The sequence below is a fragment of the Dipodomys ordii genome, unplaced genomic scaffold, assembly GCF_000151885.1.
Source record: "Dipodomys ordii isolate 6190 unplaced genomic scaffold, Dord_2.0 Scaffold13, whole genome shotgun sequence".
Lineage (NCBI taxonomy): Eukaryota > Metazoa > Chordata > Mammalia > Rodentia > Heteromyidae > Dipodomys > Dipodomys ordii.
This window is the reverse complement of record NW_012267229.1, coordinates 22354853-22374629: the sequence shown is the minus strand read 5'-3', so window position 1 is coordinate 22374629 and position 19777 is coordinate 22354853. Positions and strand designations below refer to the sequence as shown.

Genomic DNA, 19777 nt, shown 5'->3' with positions numbered 1-19777 from the left:
CCCCATGACCGACACACACACAAAAAAAGACATATGAATCATGAAATGCCACAAATGTTTCTCCTTATTCTTATAGAAAGTGGTTGTTACCTCCATTATCCTTTCTCATTATTTCCTCTTAACACTTTTTTTAGAGTGGGTAATGGGGCTTGAACTCAAGGGCTTTTGTCCTTGCAGGGCTTTTTCCATTCAAGGCTGGTGCTCTACCACTTGAGTTATGCTTTTAGTCATTTCCACTTCATTTTGAAATGAATCTGATCACAGATGTATTTTATTGCAATAAATAAATTCTCCATGTCAGGGGCTTGTGGTTCACACCTACAATCTACTCAAGAGACTGAGATCTGGGGGATGTAGTTCAAGACAGCCTGGCCAGAAAAGACTCATTCAATCAACCACCAAAAAACTGGAAGTAGTTGTGGCTCAAGTGGTACATCACTAGTTTTGATCAAAAAAGGTCAGGGACAGTGTCCCCTACCCCCAGGCCCTGAATTCAAGCCCCATACACACATCCACAAAAACTTGTTATTGCTGGAGGGGATGCGGAGAAAGAGGAACCCTACTGCATTGCCGGTGGGAATGTACACTAATACAACCACTTTGGAAAGCAGTCTGGAGATACCTCAGAAAGCTAAATTTAGACCTCGTCTATGACCCAGCCATACCACTCCTAGGCATTCTACCCTGAGCAACAGGAACCAGGATACAAGGACACATGTACCTCCATGTTCATTGCAGCACTGTTCACAATAGGCAAGATAAGGAAACAACCCAGAAGCCCCACTACAGATGTGTGGATCCAAAAATTGTGGTACCTATTATGCAGCCACTAGAAAGGACAAAATAATGGCATTTGCAGGGAAATGGATGGAACTAGAGCAAATCATTTTGAGCGAGGCAAGCCAAGTACAAAGAGACAAACGGCACATGTTCTCCCTGATATGTGGATACTAAAGCCATAATGCAAGGATATAAGACAAAGTAAAGAGGACCCGAGAAACGAAGGACTTTCACTCATTTCTAAATGACTCCATGTTCTTGACCACATATATGGTATCTATATATATGTGCACATCTGAGGGAAGCTAGGAAGAGGACACAGAATCAGAGGGAAACAGGAAAAGATACAACAGAGGGGCCCATCAGCTGCACTGGACATTGATGAAAATGAGCTAAGCAACTCAAAGGCAGCAATGGGAGGGAGGGAATGAGTGGGAAAGAGCGAACAGCTTACACTAAGCAAAAGGCAAGAAATGTATCACCTGATGTGGAAGAAATAGCTGTATTGTCAAAGCTCATAGAATTCACAAAGCTTATAGACCATGATAATAACAACTTGCCTTGTGAAGGTTAAAATGTGTTTTGTGACTTTACCTAAGTATCACTATTCCACAATACTGTGAAATATGTGAAATTTATGTAATCACCTAATCTAAAAAAATCATTAAAAAAAAAAAACAGGGCTGGGAAGGTGGCTCAGTGGTAGAGCGCTTGCCTTGCATGCATGAGGCCCTGGGTTCGATTCCTCAGCACCACATAAGCAAAAAGAAAAAAGCTGGAAGTGGCGCTGTGGCTCAAGTGGTAGAGCGCTAGTCTTGAGCTGAAGAGCTGAGGGACAGTGCCCAGGCCCAGAGTTCAGGCCCTATGACCGGACCCCAAAAAAAAAAAACCAAACAAACAAATATCACAATTAACCTTCCTTATACCACTAATAAATGCTAACAAATAATATTTTTTTTAAAAAAACCTTGTTATTGCTGGGCACTGGTGGCTTATGCCGCCAGTAGCTTATACTACTCAGAAGGCTGAGATCTGAGGATAGTGGTTTGAAGCCAGCCCACACAGAAAAGTCTGTGAGACTCTTATCTCCAATAAACTACTCAGAAAAGGCTGAAAGTGGCCCTATGGCTCAAGTGGTAGAATGCTAGCCTTGAGCACAAAGCAAGCAGCTCAGGGACAGCACCCAAACCTTGATTGAGTTCAAGTCCAGGACCAGCAAAAACAAAAACAAAAAACTTTTTGTTTTTGTTTCCTGATAAATTTGATCCTGTCATTTTTTTGTTGCTCTTTGATTTTGCAGATATTAGGGCTTGAATTCAGTGCCTGAGTTGAGCTTTCCTGCTTATGGCTAGCACTCTACCACTTGAACCACACTCTAGTCCAGCAATTTACTGGTTAATTGGAGACAGAATCTCAGAATTTTCTGCCTCAGTTGGTTCAAACTTCAAATAACAGATGGGAGCCAACAGCACCCAGATTAGGAAATATTCTTTTTGTTGTTGTTGTTGTTCGTGGGGCTTGAACTCTGGGCCTGGGCGCTGTCCCTGAGCTCTTCAGCTCAAGTCTAGCACTCTATCACTTGAGCCATAGTGCCACTTTTGGTGTTCTGAGTGGTTTTATTGGAGGTAATAGTCTCATGGCCTTTCTTGCCCAGGCTGGCTTTGAACCTCGATCCTCAGATCTCAGCCTCCTGAGTAGCTAGGATTACAGGTGTGAGCCACCACATACGGCTTAGGAGCAAATATTCTTTTGGAAGCTCTGCCACCTTCAATTTGGCTTCTGATGTCCCCCAGAGATGGTTCTCTGTATATTCAAATACACTACTGTGCATTTCCACCTATCAACTGCTCTTGCTAGATGGAAACCATCTCTTTCACTGTTCCCTGAGAATGCTCTTAAGCCTCTTTGGGACAGAACACCACATTTAACCCTGCATTATAACCCAAAATTATGATATAATCAAGTTCTCCAGAAATTCACATGAGGGAGAAAATGTGGATGGAGACCACAGCCTGCATGCAGATGGCTGTGTCCAATGGACAGCTGGCAGACAATATGGTGAGCGATCAAAGGAAGGTAGCTACTCATTTATCTTTTTCCTTAGGTACAGTGGGGCAAACACACTGAGTTTAAATTTTGTATTATTTTTTAACTAGCCCAGAAATTTGTGCAGTATTTCCCAAAGCTTGAGAGTTTTATAGGTCTTCCATAAGAAACAAATCCTGGAGTCAGAAGAAAAGACTTCAATGACAGACTTTCATAAATTGTAAAAGTACAGGTTTGACACAGATTTAATTTTAAAAATGGAATGTCTCTTCCATAAGGATTTTTTGTTATAAACCTTACCTATATGGCTGCTGCAGAAGAGGCACAGATTTCCACAGTTTATAGAGGAAAGAGGATATAAAGGATATACACCCTTTGGTAAGGAGTTGAGGAATGATTCAAAAATACAAAGAGAATCAGGAGGCAGAAATGCTCCAACAGGAAGTCCTCAGAAATTGTTAGGAAATCCTATTTCACTTGTATCAATATCATGTTCCTAGATGAGAGAATAAACAGAATTTTAGTTTTAGCAGTATAGACCTTGAAATATGAATTCTTTAGTGTTTTGCATGTTAATGAGAGATTTGCAATCATCATTAAGTAGAACACAGGTTCTCTTTAGCCTTTTTTTTTTTTGTTGGTCGTGGGACTTGAACTTTGGGCTTGGGCGCTGTCCCTGTACTCTTCAGCTTAAGGCGAGCGCTCTACCACTTGAGCCAAAGCACCACTTCCGTTTTTTTAGTGGTTTATTGGAGATAAGAGTCTCATGGACTTTCCTGCCTGAGCTGGCTTTGAACCGCGATCCTCAGATCTCAGCCTCCTGAGTAGCTAGGAAAACAGGTGTGAGCCACCGGCGCCAGCCCGGCTTTCTCTTTAGCTTTAAGGCTGAATTCTAGCTGAGGATCAAGTTTTTACAACCAGGACAAGTTTTCTGACCAATGTCCACACCCACCATGATGAGTACTAGCAAAGATAGTTGGAGACAATCTGCTAGACTCCTTACCAGCCTTAGGGACTCTGCATAGCTCTTCTGAAGGGGACACTACCTTTTTTTTTTTTTGTCGGTCATGGGGCTTGAACTCTGTCTAGGCTTGGGCACTGTCCTTGCGCTCTTCAGCTCAAGGCAAGCACTCTATCGCTTGAGCCACAGTGCCACTTCTGGTTTTCGAGTGGTTTATTGGAGATAAGAGTCTGGAGGACTTTCCTGCCTTGGCTGGCTTTGAACTGCGATCCTCAGATCTCAGCCTCCTGAGTAGCTAGGATTACAGCTGGGCTATCTGCATGGCTAAATCCCTCAGATGACTTCAAGTCTTTGCTCTAAAATCAATGGTGCAGTAAGCCAGCCTTGATTGATCACTCTATTTTATACCACCAGTCACTAGTGCCAACTTAGCATACCAGATCCCTCTGGCTTGGCCACTTTCTGTATACTATAGTATTTATCATCTTCTAGCATGCTAGGTGATGTATTTATATATTCTATTATTGTTCATTGTCTGGAGCGTACAGCTCCATAAGCATAAGGACTGTCTAGTGTACACATATGTAATACTTAATAAGTACCTATAGAACTAATGAATGTTATAAAACACAGCTTATGCATAGTACTGCCATTTCAATGGCCCCATTTCAGTGAGCCTCCTGCACTCTGTACCTGGTTCAATTTCTTGAACTCCACCACTTGGAAGAAGATGTGTTCAAGGATATGTTTGGCATCCTGTTGATCCTTTGGTAGTTTACTGGTTACTCCAAGAATGTCACCACACTTCCTGACATAGAACTCCAGGTCTTCTTCAGTACCTACACACAGTAAATAAAGTTAGATTAACCCTTCACTTCTGCCCTCAAAGTACACACAGTGTATTTTAGTAAGTATTCCCTGTTAAGTTCCTGAATATCTCAAGATTAATCACCTCTTCCTAGAATGATATGACCACAGGACTTATACACTGACAAATTCTAGGTCTTTCTTTCCTTCCCCTCCCTCCTTCCTTCCCTGATCTTTTTCTTTCTCCTTAGTGTTACCTAGGTTTGAACTCAGGGCCTCACATTTGTTCAGCTTGCTTTGTTTTCAGCTGGCACTCTACCTCCTAAGTCATGCCTTTGGCTCTGCTTTTTGTTGTTCATTTTGTACATGGAATCTCATGGACTTTTCTGCCTGGGCACATGACAAACCTAGATCCTCCAGGTCTCAGCCTCCAGAGTATCCAGGATCACAGGTATGGGCCACCAACGCCCAACTTCCTGACTAGCTTTTCTAATCTAACTGTTCCCAAGACCAATGATCTAGATTTGCTAGATGGAAGCCAAGGTCACTCAATGGGTCAGAATTAAAGGCCTACAGAGATCAAAGCTGAAACCTTTGGCTTTTTGCTTAATATCTTATCTATAATCACTCACCTAAGTAACTGCCCTCAAGAAAAACAACTATTATCATTCATGCACAATGAATAAAAATTTAACTTTAAACATACTTTGTCTTTTTTTTTTTTTTTATGTTGTTGTTGGTCGTGGGGCTTGAACTCTGGGCCTGGGTGCTGTCCCTCAGCTCTTTAGCTTAAGGCTAGTAATCTATCACTTGAGCCACAGTGCCACTTCTGGTTTTCTGAGTGGTTTATTGGAGATAAGAGTCTCACAGACTTTTCCTGCCCAGGCTGGCTTTGAACCACAATCCTCATATCTCAGCCTCCTGAATAGCTAGGATTACAGGTGTGAGCCCCCAGCTCTGGCTTCACACTTTGTTTTAAGCTTTGTCAGATAGCCTATCTCAGAGGTTGTGATTAAATAAACCTCATAAAAGAAAAGAAAATGTATTAGTCCAACTCACATTTATTAGTGATCTGAGCAAGCCGTGCCTTCTCAGAGGAAAATGTCTCATCTAAGTCAAACAGTTCCAGAGGAGGAGGTGGCAGTTCCCTGAAGCTAGGAGGGAAAACCTAAAGGAAATGCAGTCTTTTATGAAAGATGTTTTCAAAGCCATAACTAATAATGAGTGAAGAGACACATGGGAAACAAAGCAAACTCAGGCCTTCCCCTGGGATGAACTATCCAAATTCCCATTGCCTCCCCCATCCATCACCCATTAGATGTAGAGCAAACTGGACTATCAGCACACAATAACCAACCAAAGGGAACCAACTACAATATCAAACTAACCAAGCCAGCATACTGATGGCAGTTAACTCACAAACAATGCAAAGCTTGGGGCTTAGGTTTGTTTTGAAGATCTGATTATAAAACCTGTTTCTCATTTAATAATGAGGGGGTTTGGGGGTTGTTGTTTTTCGTCTTTGAGATAGGATCTCACCCTGTAATCAAGACTGGCTTCAAATCTGGGTTCCTCCTGCCCTGGCCTCTGCAATGCTGGGATTATAATGTGCACCTTGACACACAGCTCAATCATGAGCTCCTTTAGGGACAAACATTATTTGGGAAGCAAATACAGACTCATGTAGAAAGGATGAACTTAGGAGTCAGAATGCATAGGCATGAACCAGCAGTGTACTAGTAAACATTTAACTATCAGCTCTAGGATTTGACATTTTCTATGATGCAAACACTCCCACGTGGCTAGTTTCAAGCTAGCAAGTTGTAGCCTGATAGTTTATAACACTGCAAAATACATTGAGATAGGATATTGTAAGATAGGTTTGGTTAATGCTAGATCAAAAATGCCCTGGATTTATCAGTTGAGACCCCCCACATCGAAGTCTGTACAGAGTACTCACAGTTGTGGTGCCAGAACATGTTTAAGTTTAGAGCTGTGACTCCATAAGGAGCACCACATTGATGTCTGGAAGGGCCCACAGTGAGGACATATGGTGGGGCTCTGCAGCAGGACTCCCCAAGCATGCTTACCGCAGGCTGAAGGGCTGGCAGCGGTGTCTCAAACTGAGGCTGGATGAGCTGGAGCGGTTCATGTTTCACATTTAGCTGTTCATGAGCCCTGTGTTTATAATAGAACGAAAATGTAGGAATCAAGGCAAGGTGTCATGAAAGCATATCTAACTGTTCCCTACATTGTTCTGCATCAGAGATGATGGTTCAATGCTACTTAATAAAATATACAAAATGTGTTGTTCCAGCTAATGTAATGATCCCATTAGGCCTCAATTCTACAGATAGGAGAACTTTTCAAGTACCAGGCTTCTGGATTTTACCTGAGGCACAAAGAAATCCCCATGACTCATTGTTTGTTTCCATCAACAAGAGACAGGAATCCAATCTGAAGACTGCTCTGGCAAGTATTATGTGTACATCTGTTGGTTCACTCACTCAGCAAATCCTACTGCACTAACCACTACAAAGAAGGCACTACAAGTACAGCAGCAGTAAACAGACACCAGGGCAGGCCCTCATGAAGCTTACATTCCAGGGGAGGAGAAACAGTAAACACAAAACCCAGTAACATTCCAATATTCAGAAGAAGCAAATCAGGAGACAGGAAAGGGCCTGGGGTGGTTTGTCAGAGGAGCCCTCAGAGAAGTCATGTGGTGTCTTCAAAAGTGTCCCAGGCAGAGGCATGAGAAAGGAGACTAGGCGTTTTGTCACAGAACAACAGGGAAAGTGGTAGGAGGGAGCTTATAGGTAAGCGCTAATCTTACCCTGTGATATTGGGCTATGGTGGCTTCTCCTTTGCTTCACTCTAACATTTATTTGTACATAGTTTTTGCATTGTATATAATTTTATAAGATGGCTGGACTCTGATGGTAAAGCAAATTAAAATATTTTCACCCAAATTGAATTTGATGCATATCTGTGGCATTCAAATGTAGCTAGAAAAGTAAATGCCAATGGGTATACAAGGCTCAGGGAAGGTTCCATGATTTCAGAAAGGAGTGAGATATGTGACTGCAGAAAGGCAATCAGCTGAGCAGATTTCCAATGAGTGAAGACAAGTAACTTTACTCTAGGCACCTACTACATGGTACTTAACCCTGTACTACGTACTAAACTCAATTTCAAATGCTCAAAACAAGCCTGGACCATGGGTATAATGTCTTCAGGAAGAGGAAGCTGAGGTGTAGACACTTAAAGTAAGTTTCCAGGTCCACATGGTTTGTAAGGACCAGAGGTAAGATGGGAGCGTGGATCTCACCAGCCTAAAAATAAAACCTCCAAATTCAATCTACTCAGTAAGCAAAAGTCACAGGAACAGTAAACTATGGTCCCCATAGTCAACACACAAAGAATTCTGTTGCAGAGCACTAGTCTTAGCCATCTAGCCATGAACTTGTGCTTTTCTGCCCCTGTGGAGCTGACTATGGAGAGCAAATGTTTTGTTCCATTAAGTCTTCCCTTTCTCCACTCAGCTCACCACCTTATAGCTAGCACATATAGAATGAAGAAACTAGTCTTGAAGCCAAGCAAAGCCTCGTTCAGAAGGCTGATCTGTATGGAAATGGAGAAGAATTAATAGAAGAGCTAAATACAAATTTGTGAATCTTAATTTCCACATTCTAGCCTGAGCTCTGGTAATGCCCTTTTGCCACTTAGGGTCTCAATCCTTACCTACCTGACCATGAACTCTGGGTGGGTGGGATTCCACACTATTTGTCTTGACCTCATATCCCATCGGCATCAATAAGTATGGGATGAACGAAGGGGGTTACTTCAGAGAAACACCCCCTCGTTTACAGAAGCCCACAAAAATAACTTAAAGCTGGGCGCTGGTAGCTCACACCTGTAAGTCTAGCTACTCAGGAGGCTGAGATTTGAGGATCAAGGCTTGGCAGTCCGTCAGACTCTTATCTACAATTAATCACAGAAAAAGCTGGACGTAGCACTGGGGCCCAAGTGGTAAAGTGCTAGCCTTGAGCCCAGGGCCAAAGGAAAAAAAATGCAGAAAAGAGATATTTTGCTTTCAAAAGATGTTAGTAGCAAATAAAGATACCCAAACATACCATATCAAGGTTGTAAACCAGTAATTACTGCCCTCTGCTGTGGCTGAGCCACTATTTGATTCTACAAAAACTAAAAAAGTCGCAGTTTCTAGCAATCCTTCATTCAACAACTACGAACGCTTATCCTGGGCAGGTCTGAACACACCAAAAAAGAATTAGGTCCAAAGAGCAGAAGCTGGATGAACTGCAGCTGGCTAGTGGAATAGCCTCCTGAAAAATTGTTTTTACAAGGAAAGTCCTGAACTGAAGAGGAAGAGAGATCACCAGAGCTCCACCTTTCCACCACCTCATCTGCACAAGTCTCTTAACCATTGTCTTCACCTCGTTTCCTGATTCCAACTGAATTATACAAACTGCTGCAAGAAATTGTGTTGGCTGGCTTTGAAAAGCAGAGATTCAACCATGACCCTCTGCTGAAGGACTCTCTTAGTCTCCCATTTCACAGATCTGGCCTGGTCCTCAGCTTTGTGCTACCCCTAGCATCAACATTATCACGAGTGTGAGTGGTGGGAGGCTTTAATCACAGCAGGTTGTGCTGCAGAACACCCTCTCCTAATGCCCTCATTCAGCTTCTGAAATCCCACTCAGCCCTGAAGGCCCACAATCCACAGCAGACACAGACCCTAAAGTATTGGTTAAAGTAATAAGCTAAGAAAGCCTTTCTTTCAGAAGGATCTCAGTCAAATCAAACTCCCTTTCTTCATTGTGCTCCTGGCTTTATTTTTCTCCACGCTTAGGATTTATCTAATAAGTCTGTATGAGAACTTTGTCTGTCTCCCCCATAAAACTGGAAATTTCAGGCATAGTGCCTGGCACTGTAGGTGTTCAGTGTTTGTTGGTTCTGAACATAAGGGTAGGAAAAAAAGTGTCTGTGGCTGCACCCTTGGCTTCTAACTTATCTAGTTAATTTTTCAAAATGTTATACCTTGACTTTGTCACCCAGAGAGGAAAAAAAAAAAGAAGTAAACACTAATATAGAAGAAGCTTGAAAGTCATCCAGGCCTGACTATAAATCTTTCTCCTATGTTCCCTTCTTTAAATCTCTGTTTCCTTATGTGAGTATGAGGCTCAGAGCACTACTGAAATATTAAAGCAGAGACAATGGCACTGAACCACCAACTTTGATTTACTGAGTGAGTTCTGGGATTTAGGATTCTATAATAAAACTAGAAATGCCCTGATCAAACAGGAAAGGCCGCTCCTCCTAAAGGCTGGGGGCAGAGTGGAACACACAGGGGCTAATAACTACTGGCAGTTCCTCTACAGCAGCCACACATCCCACACGTTTCTCTGTTGACCTCATCACAGATCTAAGAACAGGTTTCCAGCCCCTAACTACTGCCCCCAGGCTCATGTTTTCACACCAAACGCAGAGTGGACTGCAGTGCAGCTCAGAGAGCTCCAGGTACTGACTTGATGACTTTGGGGAGGGAGGCGGTATTCAGCTGGTAAATGGACAGGTCGAAGAGTGTGGTAAAGTCCCGCGGGTTCTCATCACCCTCCTGAAAACACACTCGGAGCCGCTCTGACAGGGTGGCTGTGTCGGGCAGCATCATGTAGTCAGAAATCTGAAAGCCACAAGAGAGTTCCTTTTAGCTGAGCAGAAATGAAAGCGTATCCTCTAGTCTTTGCCTCTCAGGTCTCAATTTTTAATATTTACACCTTCTTGCCAAGAGCTTTATCTGAGTATCTGTTTATAATCACAGAAAGAGGAATAAACAGGGCTAAATAAACTCCAAGGCCAGCTAAGTACAACTCTCCAATTACTTGCAAAGCTTTCCCACAGCTGGAGAGGCACACAACCCTGCTGACTGGTCTAATTTCACACTTTCATCTGTGAGTACTCAGCAATTCATACTACCTCCCTAATCCCTCGTGTTCTCACTTTCTAAGGCATACTTGTCACTACAACCATCCAAGACAAGTTGCTTTATGTAATCTCTACGGTTGACTTTATTTTCTATTTTAATAAGAAAACAGAGGCAAACATAAAGAAAGTACAGCCAGGTACTGGTGGCTCATGCCTATAACCCTAGCTACTCAGGAGGCTGAGATCTAAGAGTCAAGGTTTCAAAGCCAGTCTGGGCAGACAAATCTGAGATAATTCCCCTCCAACTAACAAGAAGCTAGAAGTGGAGGTGTGACTCAAGTGACATAGCACCAAAAGGGAGAAATAAAAGCCAAGTGACAGCATAAGGCCTGGAGTTCAAGCACAAGTACTAGCACAAACACACACAAAAGCAAGATGCTGGACAGTATACAAACACAGTATATTTATAGTTTGTATAAAAGGGGAGGGAGGAGAATACACATACTTGCTCATTTAAGTATAAAATGTCTCTGGAAGCACATACGGGACACTGCTAAGATTGTTGTCACTGGAGGGTAACAAAGTAGCTGGGCTGAAAGATACAAGAAAGACTATTCACTGTGTATGCTTTCCAATCCTGCACTATGTGAATATGTATTACTTACTCAAACTAAAAAAGTGTATGTTGACAAGCTTACTTCTTACTGCCCTTTGAACTGCACTTAGCTATGGGGCCTTCTTGGGAAAAGTTGAGAAACTGGTCCTCTAAAATCTCCCAAAACATACTGTTCCCTGCATTTTCTACCTCTGGCTCTGGGGAAGATACGCCTGAGCATTACAGAAGTAATGTAACAGCCCAAGGGCACAAGCTCTCCTCATCCTCAAATTATCTTTTTTTGTTCTTTCATTATTTTTTCAAATAAAGTCTCATTTTTACCCTGGTGGGTCCAGACCACAATCTTACTATTTGTGCCATTGCTGGGGTGACAAGCGCATGCCACTGCACCCAGCTTTTCATTGCTTAAGATGAGGTTTCTCACAAACGTTTTGCTTTGGCTGACCCTGAACCATCATCTTCCATTTTCAGCCTTCCAAGAAGCTAGGACTACAGGTATGAGTCACTGTGCGTGGGGATTCTCAAAAAAATTTTTTTCTTTTTTTAACAAGAATTAAGGAAAGACCATAAATCATTACATTTCCTGTGGCAGTTTCCAAGACTTCAGCCTCTAATGTAACATGGGGTGGGGGAGAAAACAGTAAAACAACTTAACTATGTTGGGATACCCCTCACACCACAGAGACCAGGTAAGGGCCAGCAGTCTCAAAGGTCCTGAGGCTGATTCTCCTATCCCTCTGCACAGAGATCTTCCCACAAAATCCTGGTGCAGGAAGCCCTCAAGGCCTTGTGCGTCTAGGAAAAAAAACAAAACTGTGTGCTCCTGGGATCACAGGTCTTCCGATTTGCTGGCAAATTTTTATGTCAAACTTTTTTTTTTCTTGCCTGGGTGCTGTCCCTGAACAGCTCAAGGCTAGTGTTCTTCCACTTTGAGCCACAGCTCCACTTCTGGTTTTCTGGTGGTTAATTAGAGATAAGAGAGAATCTCACAGACTTTCTTGCCTGAGTTGGCTTTGAACTGGGATCTTCAAATCTCAGCCTCCTGAGTAGCAAGAACTACAGGCATGAGCAACCAACACCTAGCAATGCTCAACTTTTTAGGTAAACTCCCACAGCTCTTTATTGAGCTCCCATTTTACTCTATTAAATACCATTTGAAATTGAGATGTTTCCTGGTTTGAAACCCATTCTGATACAACATGATTTAATCTGAAATAACCAGGGAATTCAGGTTTTCAGCACTTCTCATTCTGCAATACTACTGGATTAGCATTTTACTTTCCAAAGCCGTGTGTGTGTGTGTGTGTGTGTGTGTGTGTGTGTGTGTGTGTGTACACTCATTTATTCTTGCTGGTACCAGAGTTTGAACTGAGAGCCTAGCACCTGTTTGTTTTGCTTGATCAACTGGTACTCCATCATTTGAGCCACACTTCAACCTAGCTTTGTGTGGGTCATCTTTGGAAATGAAGTCTTCTGGACCATTCTGCCCAGTTTGGCTTCAACCTTTATCTTCCAGGTCTCAGCCTCCTGCGTTAACTGGGATTATAGGGATGGGACCCTGATATGCCTGCCTATTTTTCATTTCATTGAGTCAGGATCTCAAGCTGGGCTCCAGCTTGCAAGTCTTTTGCCTCCATCTTCTAAGTGCTGAGATTACAAGTATATCCTACCACACCCAGTTTAGACTGGAAATCTCTATGTAGCCCAAGCTGGCCTTGAGCTCTTGACCTTCCTGCCTCAGCCTCCCAAAAAAAGTACATTTTTTTTTTTGGGTCCGGTTGTGGGGCCTGAACTCTGGGCCTGGGCGCTGTCCCTCAGCTCTTCAGCTCAAGGCTAGCGCTCTACCACTTGAGCCACAGCACCACTTCCGGCTTTTTTCTTTGTGCTTATGTGGTGCTGAGGAATCGAACCCAGGGCCTCAGGCTTGCAAGACAAGCACTCTACCACTGAGCCACCTTCCCAGCCCCCAAAGTACATTTTTTTTCACTAGGTCTCAAATCTGGAAGGTAAATGCAAAGTTTGAGAAAAAGACCTTAATACCATCATCTTCTCCTGGTATTTCATGAATCCCTCCCTTCTGCACTAGCGTAATGTCAGGTATGGTAAGCAGTAAACCACAGGGCAATAGAAATGGAACTGGCTCCAAAAACTGCCTGACCTAGGGGTTAACAATGGCATGGCCAGGTATTGACTTAAATGGAGACCTTGAAGACTCACTTACTTCAGTTTCCTCAGCTGGGATATGGGACTGACAAACTTAGCAGGACCAAGGTAGGAACACAGAACAGGTGCAGATGCAACATCTCTTAGTGCTGCTCCCTGGACTCATCACATTAACTTGGACTGGCAGTGACCAGGGGTGGATACTGTGAGAACTGGAAAGCAAATTCCTGGCTGTCCCTAGCTCTTTTCAGAGGCTTACCTCACTTCTGAGGAGGAAGTTAAACAAAATATTGATATGTTTAATGTTTCCACAGACTCTAGCTGGACTGGAGGCTCTCCTATTTCCTACCCCAAGGCAGATTCTAGGAAGCTGTGTGGGAGGAAGTAGCCTGGAGATGGCTAAGACTGCCTTTCTCCATCTCCTCCACCTACACAGCAAGAAATCCTTTTTCCTGCCTTTTCAGTTTCAGAAACAGAAAAACTACACCATGAGCAGACTTCAACTCAAGGGACCTGGGTTTGAATCCTGACTCTGTACTTGCTTGCTATCTGTAACCGTGTATAATTTTTGTTTCCTCATCTGTGAAATGGGAATAAGACATCTACCTCCCACAAGTTCGGAATTAAGTAAGATGACTTACAGACAAAAATATGATATAATGCCTGGCATATAAAATATTTAAAAAATATCAGACTGAGGATGTTGCTCAGAGGTGGGATGACTGCCTAGCAAGCACAAGGCAATGTGAACTCTGACACTGCAAAACAAGTGAATGAAAGCTAGACATATAGCACTTTTATGAAATGTCCATCTCTGAAGTTAGGCTTTACAATCATCCTGTGAGGCAATGCACATAGGTATTTGTGTCCCTGCTTCACAAATGAGGACAATGGAGTAAAAAGACAGAAGGAGCCTGCTGAGGTCCCAGAGCTGGTGGTGGTATCAGACTCAGAGTGCAGGCTACTGATTCCTAATCCAGGAATAGTTTTCTCATGCCCCCTTTTCAGAGAAATAGTACCATAGTGTCTTCAGGATTGTGCTTTTTCCCCTCTTTAATTTTTTAAAATTATCTTTTAAGTAGTTGTACAAAGAAGTTTCAATTCAACATGTCAGCTTATGAATATCTCCTGATCAAAGTCACCCCTTTCATCGTTCTCCTCAAAACTGTTATTTCTTTTTTTGTTGTTTTGTTTTTTGTTGTTGTTTTATAGGGCTTGAACTCAGGGCCTAGGTGCTTTCCCTGAAACCTTTTACTCAAGGCTAGTACTCTACAACTTTGAGCCACAGCTCCACTTCCTGTTTTTGAATGGTTAATTGGAGCTATGAGTCTTATAGGGACTTTCTGCCTGGGCTGGCTTTGAACCACAATCCTCAGATCTCAGCCTCCTGAGTATCTAGGATTACAGGCATGAGCCACTAGAACCCACCTTATTTCTAAAAGCAATAAAGGTAGTTTAAACCTAAAATTCTGAAGACTGACATTGCATCACAAAATAACTAGTTTTTGCTGGATGTGCTTGTGCATGTCTATAATCCCAGATCAATAAATTTATCATTTATCATCATTATTTTTTGGATGTGTGTGTTGGTCCTAGGGCTTGAACTCAGGACCTGTGTGTTATCCTTGAGCTTTTGTGCTCAAGGCTAGTACTCTACCACAGGAAACACAATTCTACTTTCAGCTTTTATTTTTATTTTTGGGATTTAATTGGAGATAAGAGTCTCAAGGACTTTCATGCCTGGTTGGCTTTGATCCCAGCCTCCTGAGTAGCTAGGATTACAAGCCTGGGTGCTGTCCATGAGGTTTTGTACTCAAGGCTAGCACTCTACCACTTGAGCCACAGCTCTACTTCCAGTTTTTATTATGCTGAATTGGAGATAAGAGTCTCATGGTCTTTCATGCCAGGGCTGGCTTTGAACCATGATGCTCAGATCTCAGACTCCTGAGAAGATAGGATTACAGGTATGAACTTTATTTAATTTTATTTTTTCCAGTGCGAGGGATTGGACCCTGGATTTTACCTTACCATTAAGCTATAGCCTCAACCCAGACAGTATATTTTAAATTCCAAATTTATATATATATATATATATATATATATATATATACACACACACACATAAATCTACCCCCAATCAATTGTATCTATGACTAATTATATAGTTTGTTGACTTAATTGTTTTCTACAATATGACCTTTCTCTCCCCCAAAAGCTTCATTTCTTGCCATTGTTTTACATATTAGGTAAGACAGACTGTTAGAAGCTATTAGAAGTGGTATTGAGAAGCTGAAGCCATTTTACATGTAACTTTCCTAATGATGCCTAAGCTCCTACCTCTGGGTCCTCAGCATCAATCTGGTTTAGGAGGATATCTCCTGTTGTGAGCCATTGGAAAACAACATCCTGGATTAAAAAAATAAACACAGAATTAGACAACTGGCTATTTGAGAAAGCAAATCAAAATTAACTGAGAGGCCGGGAATGTGGCTTAGGGGTAGAGTGCTTGCCTAGAATGCATGAAGCCCTGAATTTGATTCCTCAGTACCACATAAACAAAAAAAGCTGGAAGTGGCGCTGTGGCACAAGTGGTAGAGTGCTAGCCTTGAGCAAAAGAAGCTTAGGGACAGTGTCCAGGCCCTGAGTTCAAGCTCTAAGACTGGCAAAAAAAAAAAAATTAACTGAGACTTCCCAACACCACACAATCAACCTCCCAGTACAACAATTATAGGCTAAGGAATTAATTTCATTCATGAAAAGCCTGAGTGGACATGTTTTCCTCTGACAAGTAAATGGCTGGAATCCCACTGTGCACAAGTCTGGATGCACTGTGGAGACATTTGCTCCTCACAGAACTGCAGTGAACAGTCCTATACATGGCCCTTCATAACTGCCACTCATGTTGTCAACCCTTCCTCTCCACTCACCCTTTACAATCTTAACTCAATTCTGATGTTCTCTTGCCTGGCTAATGCTCCCAGCCTCCTAACTGGCTCTGGGCTGCCTCTTCCTCTCTACTTTCCCCATGATTGTCACGGGGATCTGATTATGTTCAAGGATGTTTCCAACCTTCCAAGGGCTCCCTGTGACTTTCAGTATGAAGTTAAAAGCTCCTTGTTAGCTTCTCATCAGCTTTCTCCTTATGTCAGCTTCTGCCCCCAACTCAGCATGCTCGCAAGTTCTTTCTGGACAGGCACCAGTGACTCATGACTGTATCCTGGCTACTCAGAAGGATAAGATCTGGAGGAACACTTTGAGGCCAGCCCGAGCAAAAAAATTTTCGACTTCATCTCCAAAATAACAAGCAAAAAGCTGGGCTGGAGATGTGGCTCAAGTGGTAGAGCACTAGCCTAGCAAGCATGAGGCCCAGCATTCAAACCCTAGTATTGCCCCTCCAAAAGAGAGGATTTACTAATCTTCCTGTCTCCCACATACTATAAACTTGCTTTCGCAAGGGCTATCCATGATTCAATTTTGTATTTTTAATGCGTTTTAAGGAGTGGGTTATAAATGAATAAGTATACTTATCAGTATATTTTTACTGATTATTTTTAAATGATGTGAAAATCATACACAGTATATATTAACTTTGTGAAAGAGAAAAGCTTGCCATGATTTTGCTGTTTTCTTCTTTATCCAAATATTGGTCACTGAACATGTGACAGGAGCCAAGCACTGCCAGTTTCCCGCCTTGGTTCTGTTGATGACAAAGCAATGTCAGATATTCAGATCCCAAGCACAATGCATGCACCCTGTTCCCAAGCAGTTATTGTCATCATCATGCCAGCAACTCTCTCACGGATTAGGTAAGTGCAAACTCACACTGTGATTTAACAGCTGAGAAAGACAGAACTATGAAAACACACATTAACCTGCCTGCCTTTCACTGTAGATACTTCTATGTTCCTCTGTCTCAGTTTAACAAAGGTCGTATTAAGGAGACTCTATAGCTTTCTTCCAATTGTTATTATGTATGTATAATATGTGCATATAGATTATATACACAGATACATATGTAGTCATAATTTTGAAGGAAGAAAAAGAAAAACCCACAACATTCTATGTGGAATTAAAGACATTTATGAGTACAAAAAAAACTGCTTAAGATCCAAAGTGAAAACCAAGCTATAAACATGAGCAATTATACAAAAGAAGGGTTAACCATTTAATAAGAAAAAAATCTCCATATTTGTCAATTCTAACTAATTCAAAGTATTTTGCATTTGAAAAAATGCCTATAAACAGTGTTGGTCAGGTTTCACTAAAATGGGTTCTTTTACACAGGTTTATTTAAGCTGTCAATATATATAACAAAGTAGCCTGGCCCGGGCGCTGGTGGCTCACGCCTGTAATCCTAGCTACTCAGGAGGCTGAGATCTGAGGATCGCGGTTCAAAGCCAACCAGGGCAGGAGAGACCGTGAGACTCCTATCTCCAATAAACCACCAGAAAACCGGAAGTGGTGCTGTACCTCAAGTGGTAGAGCACTCGCCTTGAGCTGAAGAGCTGAGGGACAGCGCCCAGGCCCAGAGTTCAAGCCCCACGACCGACCAAAAAAAAACAACAACAAACAAACAAACAAACAAAAAAAAACAAAGTAGCCTGAAATACATGTTTCTTTAAAAAACTACATAGCCAGGCTAGGAATGTGGCTTGGTGATAGTGCTTGCCTAGCATGCACAAAGCCCTGGGTTCAATTCCTTAATACCACATAAACAGAAAAGGCCGGAAGTGGCGCTGTGGCTCAAGTGGTAGAGCACTAGCTTGAGCACAGAGAGGCTCAGGGACACTGCCCAAGCCCTGAGTTCAAGCCCCGTAACTAGCCAAAAAAAACCCAAAACTATACAGCCAGGCCCTGGTGACTTACGCTTATAATCCTAGCTACTCAGGCGGCTGAGATCTGAGAATCACGGTCCAAAGCCAGCCCGGGCAGGAAAGTCTATGAGACTCTTATCTCAAATTAACCACCAGAAAACCAGAAGTGGCACTGTGGCTCAAGTAGTAGAGCACTAGTCTGAGCTGAAGAGTGTAGGGGCAGTGCCCAAGCCCAGAGTTCAAGCACCACGACCAACAAAAAAAATAAAATAAAATAAAAAACTACACAATTTTATCATCATATTGACAAATAAAAATAAATCCAAGTTTGGAGGGCTGGGAATGTGGCTTAGTGGTAGAGTGCATGCCTCACATGCATAAAGCCCTGGGTTTGATTCTTCAGGACCACATGAGCAGAAAAAGCCAGAAGTAGTAAAGAGCTCAAGTAGAGAGGTTCAGGGACAGAGCCCAGGCCTGAGTTCAAGCCCCAGGACCAGCAAAATAAATAAATAATCCAAGTTTGGGGACTTAGGAAGGTAAGAGCTAGGCTTAGGGCTTGACTCCACCAATTACTGTTCAGCTCAATGTTTTTCCATGAGTGAAATACAGAATCCTTAAACACAACTTCAATGGTGAGGTGCAGTGATTCACAACTGTTATCCCAGCTACTTCAGAAATGAAGTTTAGAAGGACAATAATTCAAGGCCACCCTGAGCAAAATGTTAGCAAAACTCTACCTCAACCTATAAAACTAAGTGTGGTGGTCCATATCTGATATCCCAGCTACCAAGGAGGCAGAAATAGGAGGATGGAGGTCCAGTCCAGCCCAAAGAAAAACTTGAAAATAAATAAATAAAAAAGGGCTGGAAAGGAAGTTCAACTGGCAAAGCCCTTCCTAATAACCACAAGGCACTGAGTTCAAACCACAGTACCATCATAAAATAACCTACTTCTCAGAAGTTAGCATGAAGACTAGTGAGAAAATAAAATAAGTTTGTTTGTGTGTGTGTGTGTGTGTGTTGCTCACAGATCTTGAACTCTGGGCCTGGGCACTGTCCTTGAGCTCTTCAGCTCAAGGCAAGCACTCTACCACTTGAGCCACAATGCCACTTCTGGCTTTTTTCTGTTTATGTGGTGCTGAGGAATCGAACTCAGGGCCTAATGCATGTGAGGCAAGCACTCTACCACTGAGCCACCTTCCCAGCCCCATATATAAAGTTTTTTATCTATGAAAAGGTAAGGTAGTTTCATTGTTGAAGGTAACAAATATACCCATATCTAAGAAAGGGAATACCTTTGAATGGTAGAAAGCCAGAATGGGTCTGTTGAGTGGGAAGCAGACGGAGCCTGTGGACAGAACAGCCACTGCTGGTTTCATGACACTCAATGTGGCACCAAAAGGGTAGACAAAGGTGAGAGCCCTGTTAGAAATTAAAGTAACATGCCCATATGTTTTAAAAATATTTTTAAATCTCAAAACAATCTTTCTTATTTACCCTCAAATGCAAAGTTTCTTCTAAACTTTGGTTTAACTCAAAAATTGGGATTTAGCCGGGCGCTGGTGGCTCACGCCTGTAATCCTAGCTACTCAGGAGGCTGAGATCTGAGGATCGCGGTTCAAAGCCAGCCCGGGCAGGAGAGACT

The 19777-nt window shown here is 42.4% G+C and overlaps 1 protein-coding gene across 2 annotated transcripts in view; it reads right to left on the bottom strand.

The window, feature by feature from the left end:
• Window positions 1-2849: 2849 nt before the first annotated feature.
• Ift52 (intraflagellar transport 52) overlaps window positions 2850-19777 on the bottom strand; it is a 28085-nt gene continuing 11157 nt past the window's right edge. The window contains exons 7-14 of one of the 2 annotated variants that reach the window (XM_013010739.1): window positions 19428-19554; window positions 16930-17016; window positions 15657-15725; window positions 10144-10298; window positions 6685-6772; window positions 5654-5762; window positions 4481-4626; window positions 2850-3322 (exon numbers count right to left, since the gene is read on the bottom strand). In XM_013010739.1, the coding sequence (XP_012866193.1) occupies window positions 3275-3322; window positions 4481-4626; window positions 5654-5762; window positions 6685-6772; window positions 10144-10298; window positions 15657-15725; window positions 16930-17016; window positions 19428-19554 (829 nt within the window). In that variant the 3' untranslated portion in view covers window positions 2850-3274. The remainder of the gene's footprint in view (window positions 3323-4480; window positions 4627-5653; window positions 5763-6684; window positions 6773-10143; window positions 10299-15656; window positions 15726-16929; window positions 17017-19427; window positions 19555-19777) is intronic. The other variant, XM_013010738.1, reaches the window with a different exon arrangement.